This window comes from Mus musculus, chromosome 14 (assembly GCF_000001635.26).
Source record: "Mus musculus strain C57BL/6J chromosome 14, GRCm38.p6 C57BL/6J".
In the NCBI taxonomy this organism is placed as follows: domain Eukaryota; kingdom Metazoa; phylum Chordata; class Mammalia; order Rodentia; family Muridae; genus Mus; species Mus musculus.
The window spans coordinates 34,184,438-34,204,489 of NC_000080.6; the positions used below are offsets into that span (position 1 = coordinate 34,184,438).

Sequence of the window (20,052 nt, forward strand, 5' to 3'; positions counted from 1 at the left end):
ATTTAGGAAATACACTAACAGGCCACTTCCTGTTACTATGAGGATTAAAGAGAATAAGAATAAAGATGAGAGAAGCCAGGTACGGTGGCTCACGCCTGTAACACTAGTACTTGGGAGACTGAAGCATAAGTTCTAGACCAGCCTAGACTTCAGATTAAAGCCCTATCTGTATATAAATAAACAAATAAAGTAACAAGCAAACAAACAGTAGTTGGCAGATCACAAACACTGAATCCATGACACTGCTGATCCTGAGCGACCCAGGAGAAAAACTGCCAGCCAGCTCTGGTACACCCACAGGTTTGTTCATCGGCCCCCTCCCTTGGGAGCTGCAGAGTATTTGCAAAGTCCAGGAAAAGGCTGGATACTCTAGGAAAGCTGTTGTTAGCCAGGCTCTGGGGAGGATGTGTACATAAAATGCATTTCTTACATAGGACAGGTTTGGCTGTAGATAGGTTGATCAGGGCACAGCCCACCACAAGTTGAGTAGCACTGTGTCCTCAAAGCTGGTGAGACAGAAAGGTGAACAACTGAGACCTGACTAGTGTTCTCGTCGCTAAGCTCAGGGCCAGCTCTCAAAGTCTTGCTCTCCATTCTAATGCTGGGGAACTTAAGGTCATACACACACTGAGCCAGGCCTGGGCCTCATAGCTTTAGTTTTAACACTCAGAAGTCAGGAAGATCTTAAGGATGAAATCTTATGAGCTACACAGTGAAACCTTATCTCAAAATACTAAGCGCGCCCGCACACACACACACACACACACACACACACACCTGTTCTTCAATCAGAAACCAAGCAGAAAGACTCGCCGTGAATTCAAATCCTCCATACTTAGTCCAAACTTTCCAGAACAAGGGACCCAGGCTTCTGGGAGGGAGACTTGTTGAAGCTGTCTGTCTGTATGTCTATCTGTATGTCTGTCTTGGTGCCTTGCACCTTCTCCTTCCTACCTGTAAATTCTAAATTCCCCCTCATTTAAGAGTAAAGGCCAAACCTAAGAAATCAAGGAAAAGATCTGAACCAGACCCAACTCCCTGTTACCCTTAGGCAGTTTGCTTGCCCTGCCTTGGCCAGTCCCCTCCCTTACTGAAAACTACATTGGCTTGGTTGGTGTGACTGCCCTCAGAAGGAAGCCCTAGATGGGAGAAGTAGGGCTGTGTGAGCTTTGACGTGCTGCGTCCCAGAGAAAGATGTCATTCTGGTTCAGAGCCAGAGATAAATCAAGCACTTAAATAAACAACACAAATGAGGTATATATGAAATTTATTAAAATACAAAGAGCTCTAATCAGTTAATATGCAAAAGAAGAATCCAGAGAAAACGGGAAATTATTATGAACCACCCAATCATACGCTAAGAAGCCCAAATTGTCATAAACATATTACACAATAATATTCATTAACTCACCACTTACTTAAAGACAGGATATGTTAGCATTTTACATGATGCATACCTTTGAGTCCTCAAGTCCAGTTAACAAGGCAAGAATCATGGCTATCTTCACATTATAGGTGGAGGGACCAAAGCCCAGAGACAGTCAGTCACGTACCCAATACTGCACAGCTTGAGAGTCACCAGAGAAAAGACCTCGCCCAGACAGCCAGAGCACCACCTCACTCTCTCACAGTAGAAGCCTTCAGGAGTCATCCTTTTTTTTTTTTTCACTTGTCAAATTGCCAAAATATTAAAGCTTAGTAGCACGCAGTCGATGCAGGTGTGGAAATGAACATTTTCAAGCATTGCAGATAAAAATCTTTTTGAAACGTTACTCTACAGACAGTCTCACACATACCCATAAAATTCTGTACACACTGAGACTCACTTGTTAATGCTCCCAGCTGTATAATAACCAGGAATAAAAAGATGAGTAAACCTCTCGTACTCTGCTAGCGAGAATACAAATCTGGGCAGCTGCTGTGAGAGAGAGGTTTGAGTTTGGCATTTCCTCCAACCAAGCTGGACTTTTATTGCATCTCTTTGATGATGTCTGTAGACGTTTGATTTCTACAGTTCAAACACACAGCAAACAAGACGGCCTTCGGCAGGACTGATACTCTCTGGCACATCCATATAATGGGATACAGCTTTTAGGGAGTACAGAGTTTATGATAAAGGTTATAGATGACATGGACAGACAGACAGACAGAGAGGCAACAGCCATGGTGGAGGCTCCAAGAGGAGCTCAGTCCCAACACAAGGGACAGGCAGCATGGCCCGGACTCTGAAACAAGGAATCAGAGCCCACATGGCAAAAGAGAGTTTGCTTCTGAGGACAGGAAGGTGTCACAGCACAAGCCACAGCCGACTCGATGCACAGCACAAGCTGTGGGCCACGGTGAGGAGCAGGAAGTGTGGCCATCCGGTACCCCTGTGTGTGAGCTCAGTTCCCAGGTGAGAGAGCCTGACACTAGGAAGTCCTTTACTCACAGGTAACATCTCAGTAGGGAGACAATCAATACTTGTGAGAGGGAGGAGCTGTCACAAGGTGGTCTCCAAGCTGCTGAGCCCAGGGGAAGCTCAACTCCACCTCACTAGGTGAGAGAAGCCAGTCTGAAAAGGATCAATATCACATGAGCCCCAAGAGATGACCCTCTGAAAAGGTCAAAACCACAGATGTCATAAAGAGTCCACTAGTTTGGCCAGGCCAGAAGACACGAGATCAACATTATATTCTATTATCTCCTCCTTTTAAGAGTTAACACAACTGGACCTGTCAATCACCTGGCCAGGGCCCACCCCCACCCTGCTAACTTCCCTTTCCAGCTTTGGTTTACCTGAAGACATGCTACGGGGAGGGGAAGACTAAAGTCATCCTTTTAATGAGATGATGTACTTGTCTCTCCCAGAAGCCCCTCCCTCAGTGCAGATGCCTGCCGAATGTTTATTACACGGCAACTGTAGAACCTGCTTACATTTCTGAGTTAATCATAAGAACATAACTTGTTCTTTTTCTCCTATTTCTTTTGCTTTCAGATGCTAGACAAGGCCTAGGTGTGAGTTCCCAGACACTCTGGGCTTTCTCCCTCTTTCTCCGAAGCTGTTCCTCCTGCATCCACTGTTACTCTGCCAGGTGACTGCTTACTGACCCTCAACATGCTGGCCTAAGTCAACCACTGTGAGCATCTCTCCTCCTCTTCTCCATCTCCCTCCACCTGGCAACCTCTCAAGACTTATAGTTTGCCTGCCATTTTCCCCTTCTCGAAAAGCCTAGTAAAACTGGCTTTGTACCATTTTTTTTTTAATTATTTTATGAACCAGCCTAAGAACCCAATTTTCAGTCGTTCAGATGCATATGTGAAGATCTTCCTGTGGCAGCTCTGGATACACTCATGATGCCTCGAAGTGCAGCAGCTATCATGTGACCATGAGGTCAGCCCTCACTAAGCCCCTAAAGATGGCAGAGCAGATATCTGGAAAGAACTTGACTCTTTGATCTCCTTGTTGAGCCATAGAATCAACCCTGGAACCAGAGACCTCCTGAATTCTTTAGCGGGAAGGGAACATTCTAACCGTCCAGGTAGCTTTCAGTTCACGATTCAGTTACTCGAAGTCAAGAGATCCTAAGACAGCACCTGAGATGCCGTGTGACCTGGAGTGACAAGGGGAATGCTTGTCTGGACAGTCACCCTGCCCCTCATGTAGGCAGAGAAGCCAGGGTGCCAGCTCACATTCACTTCCCATTCGTTCCCATGCACACCCTCAGCCCCTCCCTCTAAAACCCCTCTGTAAGAAACAGGTTCTCTCCAGTCCCTCTCCAGGCTCCCAGTATGCGCTGATCCCCAGCCAGCCTCGTCCTCCACGTAGAGATGCTGCCTCCCCACAAGGAGCTTCATGCCCACCCGGTCTGTCTCTTCTAGTCACCACCAAAGGGGGCTCACCTTCACGTCTAGCCTACCAGTATTCTCTGGTCTCTTCTGTCAAACATGCCTGGAATGGGGACAGTCCTGACGATCCACACCTTTTCCTCAGGCCTGGGAAGACTTTCTTCCGTAAGATAGGCAAGCACATTTGAGGCGTGAAATGTTGAAGGTTGAGCCAAAGGCCTACATAGCCACATGGGCTAGGTGGGAGGGGCAAGGTTCCCATTCCGACTCTCACACAGTCCATCTGGAGAATGCGTGTTGTCCGATCTCCCCCAGCAGGCCGTGGGCTACTGCACTGGCTCTGCCTTCTCTAGCTTTGTCGTCTCTGGATCCTCTACCCATGCTCCAGATTGGACCGGAGTCCCCCAGGAAGGGAGTAAGTGTTCGAAACGGATGTCGCAGTGAAATGACTGTCTACCCAGATGGGCCTTCCACCAGCCATGGGAGCTTCACTCCCCAGGGTGAATACTTCCCTACTCCCACTAGAGGCTCCACCCACTAAGTGGGTCTAATGCTGTGCCCCACCTTCCCAGTAGAGGGCGTCTGGCCACCCTTCTGGTGGTTTGGAGCAGCTGCAGCTTTGGCTGGAAAGTCAACCTCTACCCTTCACTTGATCTTAGCCAAAAGGCCACCTCTACTCTTAAGTCCTAGTTCCAGAGCAGGAGAGAACTAAGGGGACTCAAGACCCTGGACCTGGTAATCAGGCAGTGGCTAAGAAACAACTGTGCAAGCATGCCAAAAGACTTTGTAATTAAGACAAGCACTGTTTTAATGTAACATCTTAGAACCAGAATTCATGGAAATATGAACAGTAAAACATCTCCAATAAAGCAGGATGTCCTTGCTGACTTGTGCCTGCCTCAGCAATGCTCAGCACTATTCCTAGGCCAGTGACTTGCGACCACATTCCTATTCCTGCCCTGCCCAGAGGAGAGTCCACCTCCCCATGCACTGTGAGTTTAGGAATGGAAACTCACACAAGAGACCTATCCCCTCCTCCAGTATCGCCAACTCTACAGTAAGAAAACCAGAAACTCTCCCAAAGTAACACATCCAGGACGCTTACATACAAAATGTCATCCATGGCCACTGTCCTCCCAGACCCTTGTTTAAAACTGAGCAAAGAAAAGAGGGGACAGGACTGCACAGCCACTGTGGGGGAGGGCTGCCAAGGAGGCAGGACAAGAGGTACGGAGTGAGAAGACACATATGGAAACTTCAAGCCCTACAGAGGCTCCTTGCTTCAGAACTAGGAGGCAGATGTGGGCAGCTGGTATCAAAATCAGAAATCTCCTGACCCAGTCTCTAGTCCTGACTAACTGGATAGGAGCCCAGTTCCGCACAGGAAAGGCACAAAGGTAGGATGGTGTGCTTGTACTCACCCTACAAGGAGGCTCAAACCACACCCAAACCTAATGACAAGCCAAGCAAGATTCTGAACATATGAAAGAAGATAAGATGCATTATAAGCCAGAAAGTGTGCCCCCCAAACCTAGGACTCTGGGATGCCCTTCTTTCTGACCTCAGTCTTTGAGGCCACCCAGCAGGACCACGGACAACTTCTGATTCTTCAGAAATCCAGCAGAGCGACCCCAGTGAGATCTACCTGTCTAAGGATCTGCCCAGAAGCTGTTTTGCAAACTTGGCCTTTTAGTGTGTGTCCAAAGAAAAACAAAATAGGTGGGACAGGGTCTAGGCACTCAAAAATCAAGGACTCGGAGACCCAGACTAAGCCATGGCCTAAGGGAAATACCCCCAGGCCGTGGGAAGAGAAAGCCTCCGGTTTGGAGTGATAGGACCAAGGCCAGACAGGCCCCTGACATAAACTGAAGGAGGCTCCAGGGACAAGGATATTGGGACAGTGGCGAGACAACATATTCTAGGGACAAGAGAAATTGAGACAGAAAACATAAAGATGCTGGAGAAAGAACATCTATGGGAGAGTGTAGAAGGCCAGTTTGCTCTTGGGTGCACAGACATGATGGGGGAAAAAAAGGCACTGTAGGTCTTTTTCCAGAAAGATGCTGTGAAGTGAAAAGTCCCCAGCCAGGACAGACTGGGCAAGTCTGTGGGCACCTTAAAACTGAACACTCCCCACAGCCCAAACTTCAGTTCCTCAATTCATCTCCCTTCTTAATAAAGGGAGCCCAGGAAAGATGGGCTGCAGGATATGTTTGAAGAGCTCATGTTACAGGGCCCAGACCTCCCTCCTTGCTGCACTGACTCTGGCTATCTGCAAAGGAGAGGGTGGCCCATGACTCAGCACGAATTCTGCAGAGTCACCGCTCAAGGACAGAAAAGGTGACACGACATGTACCCAGCTCTTGCAGTAAGAGTCTGACGCCCATCGGCCTCGGTTTTTAGCATCTTCACCTTTCCCTGGCGCTCTTAGCTCTTTGTGTGTGACCACAGCACCCACACCAACCCCATGCTCCCCCAAGCCTACAGGTCAGCAGGGTCCCCAGGGCTTTCTAGGAATTCCCTCCAAAACAAGTGGGTAAAGTGTAGGATGTTTCTGAGGAGGTCCTTTCTAAAGGACAGACATTAAAGAGGTTCCTTTCTGACCCTCAAGATCACCTTCCAGGAAACTAGCAGGTTAGGGACTGTGCTAGAACAGCAGCCTTAGGGGATCGAGGCTAAGCAGGTGCTATGCCCAGGCCAAAGGTAGAGCTGGTCTCTGTTCCCCCTAGGATGAGAAGACAGAATAAGCAAATCTTTTTGTTTTTAATTCACTTTACATCCCACTCACAGTCCCCTCTCTCCTATCAGTCCCACCCTTACAAATCCCTCTCCCATTGCCCCCTCCCCTTCTCCGCAGAGAGGGGGATGCCCCCTTGGGTACCGCTTAGCTTACTGATCTCAAGCATCTAGAACAGTGTGTCAATCAGAAGCAGCTAAGATGGGGAAGGGACACTGGGCAGTGGAGTGAATCCTGTTAGACCATACCAGCCTCCATCTATTCTGAAGAAGAGGGTCCTGGGACTTGGTTTAGGTGATGCTGATTTTAACAAATTTGCCACAAATGACTCCCCCCAGTGATGTGGTGTGCACTGTGGGGGAGGAGCTGGGGGCTCATGATGACACTAGAATAATCCAGAGTCCCACTTCAGATTCCACAGGGGCCCTGCCCTGCCTGACAAGTTGGATGAGAACTCATGAAGGACTAGCCATAGCTTCAGATGACAAAACTGGGCCAGGCCAAATGACAAACGAGAAGGAGTTCAGCATGGACAGAGGCCAAGCTTCACCTTTAATCAAGATCACTAGTGTGGCAGAATTGCTTCTAAACAGTATCCAGAGGAAAAGGCCTGGGCAGTGTGTGGACCACAGGCCATATGGACTAGGTGATGGGCAGATGCAGGCACAAATGCATCTGCCTGTGGGTACACAGCACTCCCTTTGGGACAGATCCTAGGGCTCACTACAGAAGCCTACCCCCAAGGACCTGGAGCTTCCAAGCCTGCACACTCAAGAGCATGAGAGCCTGGGGCCTGCTGTCCACCCCGGGAAAGCCCGAACTCTGCTGTAGAGCCTCGACTGGCCCCAAGTCACATCCTTGATTGGTTTCTGTCCTTCCCTACCTCATTCTCCTCACCTCAGAGGACTGGTAGGGAGGGGATCTCCTCCTCTGCTTGGCTCTAGGAGCAATGGTTTCAGAGGTTCCCAGCCAGAAGGCACGTGTCCTATTCAGGGCACAAAACTGGGCCTGGATGAGGCTCTGAAGAAGGAACTTTAAGGGAATGCCATGTGGACTGTGGTGGCAGCCACATCCCCCACCCCCACCCCCTGGCCATGAAACACTGGGCAACACGGCCAGCACTAAGTTTTACGTGGGTTATGAAACTTCATTCTCACAAGCCAAAGCTAAAATATGGCTTCAATCCCATTTCAGAGCTGAAGAAGTTGCAGGTCTTCAGGGCTGGTGTCTAGCCCAAGACTTTATGAACACCAATGTGAATTCAGAATTCAATTCCCAGCTCTAGACACATAGGCTATGGTGGCCCTCCCCAAGCCCAAAGCATGGGGAGGGTCCAGTTCAGCTACTGTCAATTATCTAACACGTCCAGGGGTCAGAGATAAAACCAGGTGACATCTAAGGGGGTAGAGGACTCTTCCCTCTTCAGCACTGTGACTGCCAGTAGGTAAAGAGCCTGCATTTGAAGTAGTTCCCTAAGACGGTGATGGCAGCCTAGAATATACACAAGGGATATACTCCTGTGTGTTGCCTACAGAAAGGCAGTCTCGGGGGTGCTAAGCTTCAGGAAGCCAGGCTTCATCTGTCCTAAACCCAAGATGCTCGAAAGGAGAACGAGTAGACAGAAGGGGGTGGTCCCAGAAGACAGAGGGAAAAACCTGCCAGGACACGGAGCCCTTGGACTCTAGGGTTCATGCCTCAGAGGACAGAATTTACCAGATCAAAGGAAGCAAGACTAGCCATGCCCAATGCCCCCTTTCTGCCATGGCCTGTCAAAGCTCTAATCTCTCAACTTGTATTTAATTTTTATTCAAAATAAGACAAACATATACAGTGAGATCCATCACCTCCAAACGGGATCCCCAAATGTCCAGCCAGAGATCTAGATCAGAAATCTATAAGACAGTCAATGACCTTGTTCAACCCCTGGCCAGAGCACAGGCACTTGCCTTGGGTCACACAACTATTCAGACATGCCATGTCTGTAAGGAGTGTGCTTGACGCCTGGGAAAGGCATAGTACCAGTAAGACTACCCTACTATGAGGCTTCTTGCCTGGAGCCAGCCTATCTTGCCTTCTTTCTTTGATCCACTGACATGCCATTTCTGCTCCAAGCCAAAGGCCTCTGTTACAGTTTCCCTACCTCCTCTGCAGCAGCAGGACCTTGCTGACAGGGCAGATAAGCCACCTTTCAGTCCCTGTGGTCCCGGAAGCGCTCCCCTTACACAGCCTATTAGAGCTTCAATCCTACAGGAACTCAGGCCTGAAGCCCTTAGTCTACCTAACCCTGGAGCTCTAATACGATGACTGAAGGAGCCGTAGGCCAGGAGTCTGGGGTCTTCAGCAGACTGCTCCATCCTCCTGGGCCTTAAGAAGCCCTTGGGTAATAAAACCAGACGGAAAGACTCTGGGTCCCTCTCCCCACCCAAATCTACTGGTCCCCACAGCCCAGGCCATGCTAGGGCATTCCTAACACACAGGCCATTTCTAACCCTGACATTCAGAGTCTCTCAGCTCTAGCCATTTCCTACCTGGTAGGAGCCCCAAACCCAGTACCTCCACCCCCAAAGCCAGGCTCCCTCCCAGAACTGCACCAGGTAGATAAAATCCCATGGAGTGGGGCAGTAATGGCACTCTTTCAAGCACTGTAATACATTTGGGGACAGGTGGGCACTTATTCTCTACTTCCTGAGGCAGGGAGCCTGGCACAGTGACCTGCAGGGCAGGCTTTTGGAAACCCCCTCCAAGGATACAAGCAGCCCTTCTGTAATGGTCAGGTGCCCACACTTCATGGGCAGAGGATGTTTCTCACAGAGCCGCAGACTCAGTTAGTTCTCCCTGTCCCCAGCTACACTGAGCTGGCCCAGGTGTGTGTCGCAGGCTAACACCAGGGCTGGTCTAGCCCAGGCTCTAAGCCTTTCATTCCATATTGAACTACACCTCAGAGCTCATCAGCTAGATCTCTGCAAGACATCTGCTGTGACATCCGGAAAGTGGGGTAAAGAGGAGGAACCTCGACAAGGTCAGGTGACGAGTACAAACTGGGGCAATCCCACCACCTGGGACCTCCTGTGTAATGTCAAAAGTCATTAGTTCCTAGCAATTCTAGTAAAAATAAAACCACCAAGAGTCCCAGGGGAGTGACAGCAAAGGTCTGTGGGACAGACAAAACAAAAGGTTAAGTACTTTCACAGGAAAGAAATCGGGATTTCACTTCTGTGCAGTGCAAAATCCCTGTCCACATTTCAGAGCCCAGAATGGATAGAGAAGTGGCTCTTGGGATTCAAGCCCTTAAAAGACAGCCCAGCTGCATGGAACCACAAGCCCGAGCAAGGCTGGTATTCAAGTTAAAAGGTGAGTCCCGGTGGCATGGAGTCTCCACTGTGCCTGTCACTGGCCTAGAACCAAGTCTAGAGTCGTGGCCAGTTCCGGGGTCACAATTCCTCATTCTGGAGCCGCTCCAGAGCAGCCACAGCAGCTGGGTCTCCGCAGTGACTGCATGACCGCCCGCAGAGGGCCCCTCCGGCCCTCCGCAGACAGGCTGTCCTCACTGGCTGGTGCCTGCTGCAGCTGCTCAAACTGCATCTCCAGGTGCTTCTGGATGGCAATGCCGAGCACCTCAGGGTCCACAGAGGCTCCATACACCTCCCATGTCATGCCCTCGGCATCCCATCGTACATCCCTCACAGGTGACGATGCCTGTCGTAGGCCGGACTCTAGCATTACCTCTGGAAATAGGTTCAGAGTCTCAGGCGCTTCCAGGGATGGGCTGGTAGCCACAGCCTTGCAGGCTGCCGCGGGAGCTGCCTGAACCCCGGCATCCTGAGCCGATGCCACACCCAGAGCCAAATCGGTGGCTGAGGTCATGGTCCACACATCTTTGGTCCTGGAGCCAGACTCTGTGGCTAGCCCTGTAGGCCCCCAAGGGTGGACACAACAGTGAGGGTGCCCAGAAATCCCCCCAGACAACTTACAGTGGAATTTCATCCCACACTGGGCCTGCAACCCAGACTCACTGACTGACGCCACCAGCTTGGGAAAGGCCAGGATGCCTCTGGCAGGCAGGGCATGGCAGCAGCTACCAGCTACAGCCTCCCCCAGGGTGCAAAGCAGAGCTGCCGGAGGCAGAGCGTGGCAGGAAGTGGTAGGTGGCTGTCCAGTCGCTTTGGGCTCACCCTGGGGACCTCGGAGGAGACCAGTTGCATCTTCTAGTTCTACGGTTGGCACCCACACCTGACTCTCCCCCAACGTGCAGGCTGATTTAGAAGTCCCATCCTCTGGAGCTGAGTCACTCTGCAGGGGTGCAGGGGTCTGGCCTCCTTGGCCAGCAACACTGCCAGGCTGCAACTGAGCCCTGTGGACAGGTGAGCTGCCAAGGGCAGAACAGCTCAGACTGGGCTTCTGAACGCCGCCATGACCCCGGGTCTGGGTACTATGTACCAAGTCTGAGTGGCTCCTCTGCACAGCTGCCACGCTGGGGGCCCGTAGGCGACACAGATCACCGATGCCCATGGTAGACACATTACCAACAGTGCTGCTCCTCCAGTGGCCTCCAGCCCCAGCCTGTGATGCAGTGCTTGCAGTCTGCGCGTGCTCTGGGATCTCAGTCTGGCACGCCTCCTCCTGCAGGATCCGGGGACTAGAACCGGCCTCACCCTGCTGGGCCCGCCATACAGTGCTGCTGGCACTCTTGCGAAGCTCTGGCTTCTGCTCCCGGCCTTCACACAGCAAGCTGGAAGAACTCTGAGACAGGGCCTGTGGACGGGGACTCTGTGGTTCCCGGGCACCTGGTTCAGGGTGGCTAGAACTCATGGCTGCCTACAAGAGAGAAAAAGAAGTGAGTGAAGCCAAGCCGAGGGTTAACACTTCCGTGGCTGCATTCTTCCAGCCTCGGTCGCAGCCTGCCTGACTGATCAGAGCCCTAAGGTTGGCAGGAACAAGAAACATATCAGACACCTCAAATTTATATATCCCATGTGATGCATAGATAACCCTGAAAATATCTAATAATCACTACCCCAGAAATAGGCCCTGGAGACCACCATTATGCCAGCTGTTTGCTGTACTTATGAGATAGGTATGGGTGCTGGGGGGAGCCTAGGGGAGAGGCCAGGTGCATGTGGCATCAGGAGGGAAAGCAGCTGTCCGTCAATCAACACAGAAAGATGGCCAACTTTATCAGCCAGCACAGCAAGTATTCCTGGGACTGTCAGCATCCACTTTAACAGGGAGTGGGGCCTCCTGGGTACAGACTTGGGGCTCTGAGAAAGTTTGTAAGGTAAGAAAGCAATGAATACTGGGTATGCTGAGAAGTGTCCCCGTTTCTCTTATGCCCTTGTCCGGTCTTCTCCAGCCTGACCTAGTGAACTGTGACACGTCTCAGATTGTCTTTTACGGTTCCTGACTCTCACCCTACGCCAAGGGAGGACGTTGCTATCAGTCCTTAATGGCAAGCCTCACTCGGCATTTCTTCGTTCATCCACAGCCATTTCCTGAGGCCCTGCTGGCCGCAGCGGCTGGAAATATGGAATCATTTAGTTCTGGCTGTGCCTGGGGTGACCATCCAGCAGTGGGGGGTTGGGGAGAAGCCCAATGGCAAAAATCAGACATATCCTCTGCAAAATGTCGACTCTCTCTCCCCAGCATGCCTCCTCCAGCACCAAACCCACCACCCCCTTTCCACCTCACCACCTCCTCCTGAGAACCTTTCCCAGTTGGCCCACCCAGGCTGCCTCCATTCTGGGCTCAGCATCACCGGGCTGGGACAGAACAGTCTGGCCAACCCTCAGCCCCTTTCCCTGAAATTAGCAGAGTCGGGACTACAGCCTGTCCCTTCTTGTGAGGTCAGCATTTTGCCCTGACATGCAGCTGGCATTCAGAGGACAGCTGCTGCATGGCTGACAGAGAGAATGAACTTAAGAACAAGGCCATGGAAGAGTGGGCCAAGTGCCCAGAGCTCAGGGCAAGGAAAGGCCCTGCCAAGGCAAAGGACTCACAAGGATGGTAAGGAAAAACTTTCTGGAGAATTCTCGTGGAAGCCAAGGCTGGAGAGAGGGAGGAGGTGCCGAGAAGGAACAAGTGGTCAGGTGACACAAGAAAGTGACAGGCAGACTGGGACATGGGCAGGGCCAGAGGGTCAGGCCAGCCCAGCCCAGCCCTGGATCGTGGGGAAGATCACCTAGGGACTCCCTGTCAGACTGGCGGGATGGGCTGGAGAGGCAGATACAGAAGACAACAGTTTTGGTTTAGGCAATCCTCATCCTCCCCACCTACCTTTGGCTGATAAAGACTGACAGGAAACCAAACCACCCAGGCCAGGAACAAGGCCACCCAAAATGGAAAATGTGGTGAGGGCTGGTGGACTCCATTGCTGTTATGAGAAGTATCTTCCTGACTCTGTCAGGAAAGTGGGGAGAGTTTTAAAGACTAATGACAGAGTCTGGTCCAGCACAACTGCCTGCTTTGATGGAAATCCTGAACCTTGTCCTATCCAGTGTGCTGGGCACTAGTCAGTATTACCTGTGTTAGTACTAGTATTATCTGTCTGGTGAATACTGTGACCAAGAAACTGAATTTCTGATGAACAATTTAAATAACTGGCCACATATGGCTAATGGTCACTGTATTGGGCCATGCCACCCTGGACACAGCCAATTGGGTAAGGAGTGTCCTTACCCAGATGTTCCTCACATCCAGAGTCAGACCAGACAAGTGGCAAAGAAAGGACTCTAGCTGCCCTTCGGAGAGCTTGAACACCACCCATCAGGTGAAAGCCTGAAACTAATGGCAGTCACAATGCTGATAATAAGAGCTTTGGATGCTGCAGGCTTGGGCCATATCCTTTGCAAACACTGTCTCATTCCACTGTCACGGTGACCTGGTGATGTAATTCATCATCCCCATTCTACAAATGAGGTCACAGCTCAGCAGCTTAGTGGTCTGACCAAGGGCACAGAGTTAGCCAACGGCTCCGTCAAGAATCAGACCCATGAGTATATGAGGCCCTTGGACCCTCGAGAAGCAAGCAGATCTCTGACCTGACTACTGCAATCACCCAGAGTTCCAGGACCCATCCCTACCTCTCTAGCTCCCGATGATGTTCATGGCTTGCCAATGGGACAAATGAACAGAAGCAAAGCTTAGACCCCCAACCACCCACCTCACCCAATTCGTAGGCCACATGGAAAAAGGAGGACAGGGAGACATCTCAGTCTGGAAGTCCTGTGGGCACCAAGCTAACCTTGGCAGGGAGACAATCACCCAGTGGTGTCTAAGAACCCTGAGGAAACCCCATCAAAAAATCTACACAGCCCTAGGGTGAGACCCTCTACAGACCCTCCTAGGGAACAGAAAGAACATAAAGAACAGGCCAGTCCCCTGGCTCCCAGAGGAAATAGGTGGTACAAGTCTAAGGGTACCCGAACCCACAACAAGACCTAATGAGAAGCCATTAGCAGGAGGATATTTTTGTCCCTGCCTCCCTAGACACTGCCCAGTGCCCAGAGCTAGCCATCTCCCAGAGTGACCAGTGACCAGAGACCCTGGTGGGAAGCTATGCATTGATCTGGTTACCTTATCTACTCCGCCGATGTACAAGCAGCAAGTGACAACACTCAGCCCTAGGGCAATCCTAAAACACCAACGAGCCCACGGCTGCAAACGGCTGATTCAAAGCCTCACCAGCCACCGCACACAGCAAACGACCAGTGACAATCTGAAATGAAAACCCCAGCTCTGTGGAAACTCCCAAACCAGTTCAGTCAGAGAGATCCCCTTAGTCAGAGGCTGCAATATTGCCCCAGCCCAGTAATCTAGGCCTCAGGACATGCCCAGTAGGATGAGCAAAGTGCCAGCTCAGACCACACTGTGACGTGTATGTACATTACCTCTTGTAATGTGTGTGTGTGTGTTTGAGCCTTTGGCTCACAGGCAGCAAGGACCAATGTCATTTGGAAGAAGTACCCCCAAATTTTTAGCACCATGCATCTGAAGGGACTTACCAGCCCCGGGGGAGGGAGGGCTCCAAGGGAAGCAGTTCTAGATAACCCCTGGTATATGGGGGTGGGGTGGGGGGTTCCAGCTCCTTGTCACCAACACGTGGGCTAGGCTGAGGAGATGGAGCCCCAGGGTGGGGAGGAAAGGGAGGCTCTGCTCCCAATACTGGCTCTTCTTTCTGCTGCACATTGCACAACTGCTCTTGGGTTTCTGTGAGCCTCACTGTACCCATTCTACAAATCTGAAGTAAGCCCTACCCCACTGGGTGGCTGTAAGGGCTGAACTTAATGGCATGACGTCATCATTCCCCTCCGTCATGGCTGTGACTTGAGACCACAGTGTTGTAGGAACTAGCACTGGGAAAGTGCTAGAAGCAAAGATGACCTTTTAGGAAGCCACCAAGACGCCCCACAGGGAAGCTTCATCATCCAAGTCTTGTCCCCTTCATCCTAGCCTGTGATGTCACCAGTTTCCCGGCAACCCCATCCATCATCACCCTTAAGTTTCCCAGGGCCCATTTGAAGCCCTTCATCTGGTAGACTATGTGCACACACAAGGCTGTGGTGTGGATGACACATGCCTAGAAAGCCATGTTGCAGTCATGGGCAGGTTCCAGTTTTACCCAAAAGAGATCCTGGGATGGGGCTAGAGAGAGAGAGAGCTCAGTGGTTAGGGACACATACGGCTCACGCACACACACTCACATTGGTCGGCTCTCAGCTCTCTGCAGCTTCAGTTGCAAAGGATCAAACACTCCTACTCACATGCACATACCCACACACTCTCTCCTGGGAAGGCGTTTTAGCCCCACACAAAAGGCAGACACACAGAGGTATCCAAGAGCACTAGTGTTGAGTAATACCTTAATGTCCTTTCTCCCACCGCGTCTAATGCAAACGCTGTGACAGCTGTGGATGACATCGTGTGGTCACTGTCCTCGGGTTCTACTGTCAACAACTAGAGTCAACCACCCTCACATGCAGCAACTATCAATGCCATTTTGAAGAAACACCCCCCTCCCCCCAGTTTTTCAGAAACTTCCAGACTAGCCCAAGCCTGAGTCCGTGGGCTCCACTTGGTTAGAAATTCTGATTCTCTCCCCAGCTGAGAAGCCTATACCTTAGGGGTGGACTGGGGAAGGCTTCTAAAGGGCCTATCTCAGACCACACTAAGTCATTCATGCAAGCAGCAGGCGCTTAGATGACAACCTCTGTGTCCAGAAAGCCACAAAAAGGCAAGCAAGTCGACAAAGGAGGGAGCAGGGTGTGAGAGGAGAATCAGGACTGCTCACAGAGTTAACATAAGGAAGTTGAAAGGCCCAGGTAGGGATAGCCCCTACAGATACCTCAAATCCCTTGTAGAGAGGGGTGTGGCCACCTACAACTAGTGGTTTGATCATGCCAGCGTGCAAATAAACGGCCTAACAGGAACACAAGCCGAATGGAGAACGCAGCAAGAGACATCCCTTAAGGTGGGTGGGGCAGCTCCAAGAATAAAATCAGTCCCTCGTAGCCTCTAACCTTATCGAGATGGCATAGAACCTAAAGGCAGAGAAATGCCAGGAAAGGGGTATGCATGAGAAAACAAGCTCCAAGACGCCACCCTGCTCACCATAGAGAAACCCCTAAGAGTCCCAGAACGCCTAAGAGTCCCAGGGCCTGAAACCTGTGAGGGTTTGCTCACTCAGGTGCTAACAGTGGGCTGAATGTGTCTCAGGGTCAACTGCAACTGCAGGAGGCCACTAAGATTGTACCTGCACTCCCCAGCACAGTGCCCCAGCATGGACACACGCCTCACTGTGGCCATGGCACAGGCGGGTTTACAGTGTGAACCTGCAGGAAAGAACGTTCATTCACAGCAGCACTCCGCATGCCAAACACAGGCCGCCCCTGCTGCGGTCAAAGGCCTGAACGCACCACACACCACGCAGCCTCCCTGGCCAGGGCTCCCTTCCCCGAATCTCCAGAGCAAAGCCCACAGTGGTCTTAGGGAGAAGTACACAACCCAAGTCTCGGATCTAGGCTACAGACCTTTCCAGGACAAAGACTCAAAGGATATGGGGCAGTGAGCTCGCTGGTAGGGATGCTCCTGAGCAGAAGAGGGCGGGGCGCTGGCAACAGAGGACAGGGTGGGGGATGCGGATGGAAGAGAGGAGAACCCGGGAGGGAAGAAGCAAAGGAAGGCGGGGTGGAGGCCGATGGGCTCCGGTCCGGGGCAGAGGAAAAACAAAAACAAAACCCGGAGACTGGGCAAAGGGAACGTGGAAAAGAGAACCGGAGAGGGCAAGGGGGAGGCAACCGTGCGGAGGAATGCGGCGCAGACAGCGGTGAGGAAGGGGTTCGGGGGTTCAGGAAGGGGGGCGCCGCCCACACCACCCCAGCACCCACCACGGCTCGTGTTGAGCCAGCCTCTCACCCTGTCGCCTCCAGGGCCGCAAAGGCCGGCGGAAGCGCTGCTCCTGCGGCCGCCACAGGTGCCCGTCGCCAAGATGGAGCCGCACTGGGTCTAGCCCCGCCGTGGTGCAGCCGGCCGCGGAGCCTGCGCTGCCAAGGGCCAGAAGGGGAAGCTGTCACCGGTACCCGGAGCAGGGGTGCTGGGGGTTTGAGGGGGGCGACTCACTCACCTAGGCGCGCCCCGCCTCTTCACGGCTCAGCGTCCCGGCCCCGCCCCCTGCCTCGGCTCCGCCCATGTCATTCCCTTAGGCTCCGCCCCCAAGACTGCCCATCCCCCCTTCCTGACCCTTCCCCCCCGCCCCCCCCCCCCCCAGCAAGGCTGTTTTCTCACTGGGCTCATCCATTTTGTGCAACCTTCCCGACAGAGCCGGCCGCTGTGTTCCAATCTCCCACCCCTAAAGGGCGCCATCGTCCTGCCCCAGTCCCTCCGTGCCCCACCTTGCCTTGCGTGGCTAGCTCCGGCAAATCCTCCAGGTCCCAAATTCACATCCTTAGAGATTTTCAATCCCTTGCTCTGACACCAGAATCCATTGACATTCCCTGTGGCCCCGCCCCCCCCCCATGTCCTTTATCTTCCTGCCCCACCTCTCACAATTCTTGGGCCTCCCACCCACCTCTTGAGACCTTTCCCCAGGTCTTGCTCTCTAGAGGCCTTGCCTGTTAGGGAGTCTTCAGGCCTGCTGGATCCAACAGCATGCTCTCAGCTCTAGACTCACCTCAGGGAGAAATCCAAGCTTGATCCAGTTCTTGAGGTTTACAATTGCAGTGTGGTCCTTAAGGAGTACCTGCCCAGCTTCATAGTCCCAAAGTCACACCCTCAGCCATGTCCTTCAAGGTCTACATTCTTGATAACCTGTCAGTCTATCCACTTCCAGGACCATTTCCACCCTTGCCCTCTGACCCAATCCCACGCTAGGATGGTTTCGCAGCCTACCTCAGGGATGCAAAGAGCTGACATGCACAGTGACTCCCAGTGGGGAGAGACCTCACTGGAGCCTCAACTATTTTCCTGTAATTCCCTGCAGTTCTGATATTTCCTCCCTAGATCCCACTGTGTCCCTTCCTAAAAGCTCTACCGATTCTGGGTTGCCTGATCCCATGGAAAGTCTAGGATCCCTATTAGCTTTGCTCCAGCATCCCCAGACACACAGGACAGGAAGCTACCCCACCTAGATCTGACCAGACCCAGTCCACCATCAAGGAGTCCCCAGGTACCCAGGGCCACAGGGTAAGAGGAGACTGGGCTTCTTCTGAGTCCCCATCTCAGAGAACTAAGTCCCAGTGTCACACTCCTTTGTTGACAGCAGCCCTGGAGCCCCAACTTGCCTAGGGTTGTTTACACTCTTCCCATGCAGTTATGGGGAACCAACACCATCTTTGTCTCTCTCCTAGTTATGGATGGCTTCACTATCTTCTCAGAAAGTCCTAGATTTCCTCCAGTCACCCCTTCCCAGCAGGTCCTCAAAGCATTCTCTCCAGTTTGGGAAAACAGCCATCCTGGAAGAGCTAAGCACCCTGACAGGGCTGCACAGGCCTGTGGAAGCTCTGCTTCTACAGCCACAGGTGTCCAGGCTTTAAGATGGAGCCCGAGCTACACTAGTTGGGTCTAACCAGCCACGGTGCAGCTCGCTGCAGCGCTTACTGGGTATACAAGTAGGGGCCGAGGGTTCTTGCTTCCTTGCTACTCACAGCCGGCCTGAAGGATCCTGTCCAAAGAGTCTATAGAAGATTTCTGCACCAGGGACACTAACCAACTCCTGTCCCTCCCAGAAATTGCCACTCTTCTCATCCTCATAGTCCCTTCCCACAGAAGTCACTTACATCCCAAGAAGGGATGAGGTAAATGTGACTACACTGAGAGGAGACTCAGAGCCCAAGCCCATAGCTCCTAGCTTCCAGGGCATCCTGAACAGAACTTTGCCATGTATGTGCCAAGGAAGCCTACTCAGGATTAGATGTCAATGGATGTCTGCCCTACTGGATACACACAGGCGTGATCTGACGGGACCATGGCACCAGGACCTCTGAACAGCACTTGGCTATGACCTCTTGGCAAACTGGTCCTATGACTTGGCAAGAGGCTCTCCTGGCTATAGTAGTGACTCAGGGAGAGCCTGGGATAGGAGGAACTTAGATAACAATTCCTATCTAACTTCCAACATACTCATTTACCCTGTGATCCCACACCCAGGCAGGACTTTTCATCTCTCTGGGAATCGGTTTCTTCATCTGATAATCAATGGTAATTACCTCCCTATCTTCTGGGCTGTGGGGAGGTCACAGTTGTGAAAGGGTTCTGTGCAGTATTCTTGCCACTGTCACTCTGGTGATCACATGATCACTTGTTTGCCAACCACCACCATCCCACCATCCCCCACCACTCTCCCCCGTGCTAGACTCTAAAGGTACAAGCTATGGCTGTTAGGAGTAAGGAACAAATTGGACTTTGCAGAGCACTATGGTAAGGAGAGGTATATCTGGCTTGATATCATATGGCCCACGTGCTATTTGCTGAGAGGAGCAGTCATGGGATGTTGTCAGAAGCTCATAGTGGGCATGGTAAGCACATTGGCATCACTCAGAAGAGTAGCAGGAGTTTCTTGGGAGGTGTGAGCATCACAGACACACAGGGGACTCAGGGGTCTGATCTTCAGAGAAGAGATGAGTGAGAGGAGGGCTTAGGGGCCCAGCTACAAGAAACCAAGTGGCAAGGACTGGAAACTAGACAGCATAGAAGAAAAGTGACCGGGGGCAGCTAGAGTATATTCTTCAGAGAAGTGCTGGAGACAGACACTCCGGGGTGGGCAGAGGAATGGTTTGGAGAGGAGACACTGACAAGGTATGTACCTAGTCAACTGAAGCATGGCCACAAAGGGGAGAAGATAGATATCACTGGAAAGAAAGATGGGGGTCAAGAAAGCTGTTTTTATTTTAGTTGGTTTTGTTCCCTTTGATTGGTTTTTTAATATGCCATATCTTGCCTCGTTAATTCTGCTTAAGCTAAGCAAAAGGTCAGTGTGCAGGAGACTGCATGGAGCACCA

At 51.9% G+C, this 20,052-nt stretch overlaps 1 protein-coding gene across 5 annotated transcripts, besides 1 other annotated feature; it reads right to left on the minus strand.

The window, feature by feature from the left end:
• Nucleotides 1-1,250: 1,250 nt before the first annotated feature.
• Gprin2 (G protein regulated inducer of neurite outgrowth 2) lies at nucleotides 1,251-17,255 on the minus strand. 5 transcript variants are annotated; one of them, XM_006519212.2, is made up of 2 exons: nucleotides 17,181-17,255; nucleotides 1,251-11,380 (listed from the first exon to the last, which is right to left on the minus strand). In XM_006519212.2, exon 2 carries the CDS (start codon nucleotides 11,372-11,374, stop codon nucleotides 10,007-10,009), a length of 1,368 nt encoding a protein of 455 aa, XP_006519275.1. In that variant the 5' UTR covers nucleotides 11,375-11,380; nucleotides 17,181-17,255; the 3' UTR covers nucleotides 1,251-10,006. The 5 variants fall into 5 exon arrangements, with proteins under 5 accessions (XP_006519275.1, XP_006519276.1, XP_011243413.1 ...); XM_006519213.4 differs by lacking the exon at nucleotides 17,181-17,255 and adding an exon at nucleotides 16,588-16,956; XM_011245111.1 differs by lacking the exon at nucleotides 17,181-17,255 and adding an exon at nucleotides 15,420-16,572.
• Nucleotides 9,684-11,613: an enhancer, noted in NCBI's record as "VISTA enhancer mm340". NCBI's record gives its function as "enhancer in: ear[5/7]" and the evidence as "EXISTENCE:transgenic organism evidence [ECO:0001131][PMID:17130149]".
• Nucleotides 17,256-20,052: the final 2,797 nt, after the last annotated feature.

What these genes read in the sequence shown, in the direction of transcription:
- Gprin2 (XM_006519212.2), bottom strand. Translation starts at nt 11,374, where the DNA reads ATGAGTTCTAGCCACCCTGAACCAGGTGCCCGGGAACCACAGAGTCCC.